Raw genomic sequence first — 9,095 nt, forward strand, 5'->3', positions numbered from 1 at the left:
GAGGCAGGAGAATGGCTTGAGCCCAGGAGTTGGAGGTTGCTGTGAGCTGTGATGCTACAGCACTCTACCCAGGGGGACAGCTTGAGGCTCTGTCTCAAAAAATAAATAAATAAATAAAAATAAAAAAATAAATAAATTAGCTTTGGCAGCTAGCAGAAAGAAAAGGGTATTTTCACAGAGGAATAGGTAAAATACCATGGCAGTTGAGTTTGACTGGAGCTTAGGTGATGGAAAGGGCATTGACTATCCGGTTAGAGAATCTGGATTTGTTTACTAGCCAGGGGGAATCCATTAAGGATTTGTGAGTAAGGGAATACAATTATTAGAGATTTTTTTTTTTAGGAATATTAATCTGGCAACTCTGTGATAGATTGAAATTAGAAAAGACCAGGTGGAAAGCCTTGGCTGGAGTCCCAGAAAAGAGATGGTAAGAGCTAAAGGAGGCTTGTTACAGTAGAAATTAGGAAGGAGTAGAATCAGACGGATGGGAAGAGAGGACCGAGACGAACTTGACTTTGAGCTTCGTTAGTTGTTAGACCAAATTCTCACCCAACCAACTGTGGGTCTAACCAATTGGGGAGTCTTTATTCATAATGGTGTTTAGCATTGGAAATGCACTTCTAGTATCCCTGAGAGATGAGAGGTGGGAGCATGACAATTTGAGGGTTGCTGGGGTATAGGTGTAATTAAAGCCTTATGATTGTCCATAACATTTGAAAAGACAAAAATTTGGGAGATCTCCAAACTTTTGAGGTAGGCAAAGAAAGAAGAAACACTTAAAGAGATTGAGTGGAAAGGAGTCAGAAAGTTTGGGAAGTACAGGACAACAGAGGTTAAGGAAAGGTATGACGCAGTGTCATTCTGTGGAGAGATTATGTAAGATGAGAATAGACAAGAGCCTTTGAAGGGAGGGTTCGAACCTACCCCGGGCCAGCATAACAATGACAACTGCAACAACAACAAAATAATAGCTGGGCATTGTGGTGGGCACCTGTAGTCCCAGGCACTTGGGAAGCTGAGGCAAGAGAATCACTTAAGCCCAAGAGTTTGAGGTGGCTGTGAGCTATGACACCCATGGCACTTTACTGAGGGCGAATGTGTTTCAAAAAAAGAAAAAGAAAGGGCCTTTGAATTTGGCCATTAAGAGATTGTTCATATTGATAATCTTCAGGGCTGTTGGCCTGTAATTCCACTTTGGCCTTCGTTGTTGTTTTACTTTTTTATTATCAAAGTTTCTAAACATGCAACAGTAGCATATATTATAAGCCCTCTTTGTCTGTCACCTGGTTTCCATAATACCAACATGTAACCAAATTTGTGTCATTGATACTCTGGCCATTTCATCCTCCCACCCAGCCCTGGATCATTTTGAAGTGAGTCCCAGACATCGTATCCTTTACCTAGAGATGCTTCAGTGTGTATCTTCAAACCTTCTATGTATTTTGACAGCTCTCTTCCACTATCAGCCATAGTCTTTTCTTACTGTAGTGATGTTTATTAATCTCTTCTAATTTCCTTTCTTATTTGAAATACAGTTGTTTGGGTGAGAACTTAAAGAACGTTCAGCTTGTACATCTTAAAGAGATTTGTTTTGGTTGAAATCCTTATAGTTTACTTTAAAGATTGAGGCTTTCCGAATTGTTGAGATTCCCACTCTCTGAAGGCTGAATGACTGTGTTTTCATAAAGTATTTAATGTCTATTCTTGGATACCCAAAGCATTTCATACTCAGAGAAAGCAAACCAAGGCACTTTTCTTTTCTTCCATGTGTATGTTTCACCAAATCAGAAATAGCGATTTCTTTTTTTGAATAAAGGGAGAAGCTTATTTCTACAAAAATAGTGGGATGTCTTAAAAAGTGGAATTTTCTTTTTTTTTAATGGAATTGTCTTACCTTGTTAATATATCATTTTAAAAATTAGCAAATACCCAAATTTTATGAATTCATGAAAGAAATTTTATAAATTCCAATTTCCAGGAACTTACACACTATATGTAGAAGTAGATGTTGTCTTGGGAAGCCTTCTCTTAGGAATAAAAATTATGTTAAACATGTATAATTAAAAAAGACAAAATGAAGAACAGGGTTCTTAGTTTTGGAAATTTGCAGCATATGCAGAATATACAAACAAACTTAGGTAAGTGAATGTTAGATTTATAACATTCTTTTCTAAAATTGTGAATTTCTGTCATTTGTAAATTGAGTATTTCTTGGCTGCATTCTTTGTACTGTTCCATTTCAGTAGAGCTGTTTTTCTAAAGAATTTAGAGCTGTTTTCTTTCTTGATAAAAAGCCAATGAAGTGATTTAAGATTTGTCTGAGAAATACCATTGGAATTGCATGACACAAAGGCAATGTGCCTCAAAATAAAGGCTATTGTTGATTTGGGGAATTGGCTGGTAATGGTGTTGCCTCATGTGTTTGTTCCACATGAACTCACATTTCTGAGTAAACTTGAAATATAATTAATAGTTCAGTAGGTCTAAAAAATGAGAAATTAATGAAGTGAATAATAGAGTTTGTTCACCGTTTAATGTGTTTTTCGTAGTTGGTTTGTCTGGAACACAGAATGAAATGCTCCAGACAAACCAGGTTTTTTTCATCAAGTACAAAATTTAAGCTATGAAGTCTACTCATACTTGTTTCTAGAGCTTACTTACTAAAGATAATGAGAAGAGAATTTTAAAAAGTAGAAATATTTATTATTTACTGATTATTAAAAAGAGTAAGTTTTTTTTTTTTTTTGAGACAGAGTCTCACTACGTCACCCTTGTAGAGTGCTTTGATATCACAGCTCACAGCAACCTCCAGCTCTTGGGCTTAAGTGATTCTCTTGCCTCAGCCTCCCAAGTAGCTGGGACTACAGGCACCCACCATAGTGCCCGGCTATTTTTGTTGTTGTTGTTGTTGTTTTTGTCATTGTTGTTTTAGCAGGCGTGGGCCAGGTTTGAACTCGCCAGCCCTGGTGTATGTGGCCGGTGCCCTAATCACTTCGCTAAGGGCGCTGAGTTAAAAAAGATTAAGTCTTCTGAGGAGGAAATTTATTTTTTCTCATTTTTTTCTTTTTGAAATTTATTTTTATTTTTTTTTTCTTAATTTCTATTTTATCTTTCTTTTTTTTTTCTTGCTTATGATCATAAGCAGGGTGAGGAGGAAATTTGATTTCAGTGTATTTGCTCACAGTAAAATAGATTTCATATCAATGCTACACAATCGGTATCTAGGTTTAGTACATAAAAATTTATTAGCCTCACGTTGTGGCGGGCTCCTATAGTCCCAGCTACTCAGGAGGCTGAGGCAAGAGAATTACTTAAGCCCAAGAGTTGGAGGTTGCTGTGAGCTGTGATGCCATGGCACTCTACCCAGGGCGACAGCTTGAGATTCTGTCTCAAAAAAATAAAATAAAATAAAATAAAATGTTTGACATAAAAAAAAAATTTATTTGGTCATGTCTTTTTCTGATTTTAATCCTACTTTAATTGGGGGTTTTTGTTGTTTGTTTTTTGTTATTTTTGAGAGTCTCACTCCATTGTCCTGTATAGAGTACTATGGCATCATAGCTCACAACAATCTCAAATTCTTAGGCTCAAGTGATCATCTTGCCTCACTGAGCCTGTGGAGTAGCTGGGACTACAGGTGCCCGCCACCACACTCGGCTACACTTTCTATTTTTAGTATAGATGGAGGTTTGTTTTTACTCAGGCTGATCTCAGACTCCTGAGCTCAAACAATTTACCACCCTTGTTCTCCCAGAGTGTTAGGATTTTAGGCATGAGCCACAAACATCTGCCTTTTTATAGACCTATGTTTGATATCTCAACTCTGGTTATATTTCTACCCCAAGTCATGCCATAATCCTATCCTACAAATGTCTAATTCAGAAGCCTAGATTATCAGTTCCTCCTATCCGTTACAAAGATTCCCAGTGACCTTTATGCCAGCTCTACTTTAGTGACTACTCCTAACATTATCTAGGTTCTCATTATCTAGAATTGTTTTGGCTTCAAATTTTGAATTCATTTCATTGTAGAGCTACAGTTTCTATCCCTCAGGTTTTTTCTGACTCTTGCTTTTCACTTCATTAGTCATCCTTTGATTTATTTTTGCTTGGTCAGTTCCTTTCTCTTACAATTTCCTCTGTGGTTACATTAGATTTCAGGCTTCTTCATTTCAGCCACTTTCATGCATATGCCCTCAATTTCCTTGCCTTGCTGTCTTTACTGAGTTCTACCTACCGGCAAAGCCTTCATAGTTAGGGAACATACTTCATAGGTCTTAAAAGCTTTTGTTTTTATTTGGACTTACTTTAATACCCTGAATATGATTTTCTTGTGGTAAATGTTCAATTTAAGCTATTGAAAAGAATTCAATATTCTGGTGGCTTTGGCCAGTCTGTGCTGTAACTATCAATAAAGTCCCGTTGGTTAGTAATGTTGTCCCAGTCTTCCATATCCTTCTCCTTGCTAACAGGAGTGTTAAAATCTCTAACTCTGATTGTGGCTTTGTCTGTTTTTTTTCCAAATTTTTTTTTGTTTCTACACTACTATCGCCCTCCTGCCCCCGCCTCTTCCTTTTTTTTGAAAATTATAATTACACATATTTTAGGCCACTTGAAGTTATTATACAGCTCACTGATAATTCTATTTTTTATTTCCCTTCTGCTTCATTTTGGATTGTTTCTATTGCTATGTCTTCGAATAATTAGTCTCTTCTGATATTTATCCCATTTATTTTTAGTATTTTTAGTCTCAGGTTTCCTAGACTAGTTTGATTTGAGTTTTTAAAAATACTTTTCTGTGTCTCTACTTAACAAGTTCCATCTTTGTTCTAAGATGAACATATGAAATACAGTTATAACAAATGTTTTTGTGTGTTTCTCTGTTAATTCTATCATCTGTATCTTTTCTGGGTTGGTTTCATTTGATTTTTCTCTTCATTATAGGTCATATTTGCCCCATTATTTATATATGTGGTAATTTTTTATTGGATGTCAAATATAAATTTTACCGTCTTGGGTGCTGGATGTTTTTTATTCCTCTTTTGTTCCCTATTTCAAGTAATGCTTGCTAGTATCCACCCAGATGCTCAAGTTCCAAACACAGAGAAAAAACATTATTTTTCCTCAAAATTACAAATGCATTTTTGACTTAGCAGCTCATAACTGCATGCATATAAAGTGATGTATGCAAGGTCATTCACTGTGGCATGTTTTGGAATAACAAAAGATTAGCGATAATCCTAGTATCCATCTGTAAGGGATTGAGTAGATAAACCTGTGGGATGTCCATGTCTTGGAATACTGTGATATGGCTGTAAAAATGATTGAGGAGGTTCTCTATATACTGAAAGGATCTCAAGGGTATGATTTAAAATGAGAAAGCAAGAAATGAAACAGGATATATGTTTCAAGGATGCCTTATCTGAAAAGCTTGGGACCAGCAGGGTTTTAGATTTCATTTTTTTTTAAATTTTGGAACATTTGCATTTGAATTGTTAGTTTAGCATCCTTAATCCAAAAATTCAACATCTAAAGTGCTCCCAAATCTATAACTTCGAGCACCTGCATGATTCTCAAAGGAAATGTTGACTAAAGCATTTCAGATATTGCACTTTTGGATTAGGGATACTCAATTTATATGGGCTATCTTTTGTATAATAAAAGGAAACAATATTTGCATAAATGAACGCTATAAAGATGTATAAGAAACTAATGAACCATGTTGCTATTTTTAAAAATTATCAGACAGTAAGCACCCTACATAATCATGTTTAAGTTCAAACTGAACTTTCAAACCAGGTTCTTAGGTAAGCTGAGGACATGCTCTGACTCAATATTGTATAATATTTAGGCTTTCAGTGTCACGAATACCTCCTCTTTCTCTTGTGATCACGATCCAGCGTTTAGCCAGTATCTTACCCACCTGATTTATATCCTACGTATAATAACCATTATTCTTTCCAGTTTCCTGTATTATAGGTGATATCTCTTGGTTCAAAACCACTTGTGGTGTGTTTGTAATTGACTTCTGTCACTACTATTATGGTGACAAGTCTGATGTTTTCTGTTCTTGGCTTTTGAATTTTATTTGTTTGCTTTTAGGAATGATTGCTTCCTTCTATATGATAATATAGCATAAGAAATTATCCAAATGTCCATTATATTATTTAAGACACATCTCCAGTATTAAAGAGGAAATATGTTTATATTATTTGCATTTATTTGGAAGGGTTTTGGATCCTTGGAACTTTTAAATTGTCAATTAAAAATCTAGAAATTCACCACTTGAATAATTATAATAATTTTCAATTAACATAAGTATGTCTTGTTTCTTAACTTCTATTTTACATATATTTAGAGGAGCTTTTTATAGGCAGGCAGGATGAATAAGGGTATGTGTATTAAGAGTAGCTTACTTTATGATTAAACTAATATGTATGGTAACTGTAAATTATGTATGTGTATTTATTAATATGCTTTCAAAACAAAAGGCCAGTTATGCCGTTACCTTAAAAGAATACAAAATGCTAATGTTTTGTTCTAATATTTTGTTTTTATATTACTTTTACTGTCTCCATAATATTAAAAATTAGCTGCTTTAATACCTAAATTTTTAAAAATCACCATACTTCTTTCTTTCATACTGAAGTTCAGTCCCCAACTGCCTCTGATTTGTTTACTAAAGGTGTTCTTAAGGATTATTTAAGAGAACTTCCTTCTCCTCTGATAACAAAGCAGCTTTATGAGGCTGTGTTAGATGCAATGGCAAAAAGTCCTTTGAAGATGTCATCCAGTGGTTGTGAGAATGACCCCAGTGACTCTAAGTTTGCTGTTGACCTGCTAGATTGTCTGCCAGAGATTGAGAAGGTAAGCATGATTGGCATATATTTTTCCTAAAAGCCAGCCAATGATTTATATATTTAGCTCTAAGACTACAAATACTTTTTTAGGTTAGTTGACATTTGTGGCGCTTACAAATTAGGCTCTGCCTTTACCGTTTTTAAGTCTTAAGGCTAAGCCATGTATACCAAAAAATTTCCACTTCTAAAATATACTAAAAGGAAATACACCAAAATGTTAATTATAGTTGGCTTTAGATACTGATAAGTGCAATTTTACATTCTTCTTTTCTATATATTCCCAATTTTTCTATAATGAATGCATAATTAATTATAAAATATTGCAATTATTACAGTAATTATAATAATATGATAACAATAAACTTTAAAAAACTTACAGGGAGGCTGGGCACGGTGGCTCACACCTATCATCCTAGCATTTGGGAGGCCGAGGTGGGTGGATTGCCTGACCTCACAGGTTCAAGACCAGCCTAAGCCAGAGCAAGATCTCATCTCTAAAAAAAAATAGCCAAGCATTGTGGCCGGTGCCTGTAGTCCGAGCTACTTGGGAAGCTGAGACAAGAGAATCGTTTGATCATAAGAGTTTGAGGCTGCTGTGAGCTATGATGTAACAGCACTCTAACAAGGGCAACAAAGTAAGACTCTGTCTCAAAAATAAAAATAAAAAGGTGAAAAACTTACAGGGAGTATTTATTCATGCCTAGGCTAAAATCATATACAGAAAAGATGGAACTTTTCTAGATTTATTCTTTTTTTTTTTTGAGACAGAGCCTCAAGCTATCCCCCTGGGTAGAGTGCCATGGCATCACAGCTCATAGCAACCTCCAACTCCTGGACTCAAGCGAGTCTCTTGCCTCAGCCTCCCAAGTAGCTGGGACTACAGGCGCCCATCACAACACCTGGCCATTTTTTGGTTGCAGCTGTCATTGTTGTTTGGCAGGCCCAGGCTGGGGATTCAAACCCGCCACCTTACGTGTATGTGGCTGGCGCCTTAGCCGCTTGAGCCACAGGCGCTGAGCCTCTAGATTTATTCTGTTAAAGAAAGCATTTCTAGATTTATGCTGTTTAAGCAATACCTCCTCTACCTCATGTTTTTTTCCTCCTAACCTCTTCTTATTTGTTCCCTCCCCCAAATCTCAATCTTGGGACCAGCATCTTATTTATTTTATTTTATTTTTTTTGGCCAGGGCTGGGTTTGAACCCACCACCTCCGGTATATGGGGCTGGCGCCCTACTCCTTGAGCCATAGGTGCTGCCCCATGGGACCAGCATCTTTAGGTTTGCCTGTAGGAGAGAAATAGAAGTATGGCCGTGTCTGCAGAACCAGCCTTCGCCTAACTTTGGCTGTTTTTCCTTAGAAGAGAAGGGTGAATAAGAGAAAGACATGAGTTTATCCAGAAGAGGCCGATTTTGCCTACGTTTCTTATCATATGGAGCAGAAAGTGCAAGAATGAGTGGTAGAAGCTTTAAGCCCAGTAACTTTATTCACTAGTTTACTTTGGTCTCCTGAATGTGCTCTCATTTTTAAGGATTAAAAAAGTAGGTCGTTTTAATAAATTTTCTTTTCATTTCTGACTGTATTATTCACATTTCAGAAGTTTGTCTACTTAAAATATATATTAGTTAAGAAGCACATTGGCCTTTAAAAAAAGTCTTTTATAATCTGGACTATTATAGAACCTGACCCTGTTCTGAAATGGCTAACTTCCTCTACTGAAGTATGATAGCCTCTGTTTACAGCTACAGGACTTATCTGTACTTAAAAATGAACTCTCTCGTTCTAATCCCCTTTCTATCACAGCCTGTGCCATTTTGGAAGAGAGAAGAGAGGAAAGAGTTGATGATTCATTTTAACTGAGCCTGAAATTTGCTTTTTGTTTTTGTTTTTGTTTTTTTGAGACAGAGTCTTACTTTTTTGCCCATGGTTGAGTGCTGTGGCATCATAGCTCACAGCAACCTCAAATTCTTTGGCCTCAAGTAGTCCTCTTGCCTTAGCCTCCCAAGTAGCTGGGAGCTCACTATTTTTTTAAATTTTTTTTATTTTTAGAGACAGGGTCTCCCTGTGGCTTAGGCTGGTCTTGAACTTGTAATCCACCCAACTCAGCTTCCCAGAATACTGAGATTATAGGCATGAGCCACCATGCCCAGCCTTCAGGCTGAAATTTGAAATGCATTCATATGCATTTTATATAGAGTGTCTAACTATTTAAGGAATTTTTTTTTTTTTTTTTTTTTT

General features: G+C 36.2%; 1 protein-coding gene across 1 annotated transcript in view; it reads left to right on the plus strand.

Moving 5' to 3' along the window:
- The window catches only part of SYDE2 (synapse defective Rho GTPase homolog 2), a 38,980-nt gene that overhangs the window by 23,074 nt on the left and 6,811 nt on the right, over window positions 1-9,095 (plus strand). Inside the window, exon 4 of the mRNA XM_023509884.1 lies at window positions 6,654-6,879. Coding sequence (XP_023365652.1) covers window positions 6,654-6,879 — 226 coding nt within the window. The remainder of the gene's footprint in view (window positions 1-6,653; window positions 6,880-9,095) is intronic.

Source organism: Otolemur garnettii, unplaced genomic scaffold, assembly GCF_000181295.1.
Source record: "Otolemur garnettii isolate 467f Iridium unplaced genomic scaffold, OtoGar3 scaffold00010, whole genome shotgun sequence".
Lineage (NCBI taxonomy): Eukaryota > Metazoa > Chordata > Mammalia > Primates > Galagidae > Otolemur > Otolemur garnettii.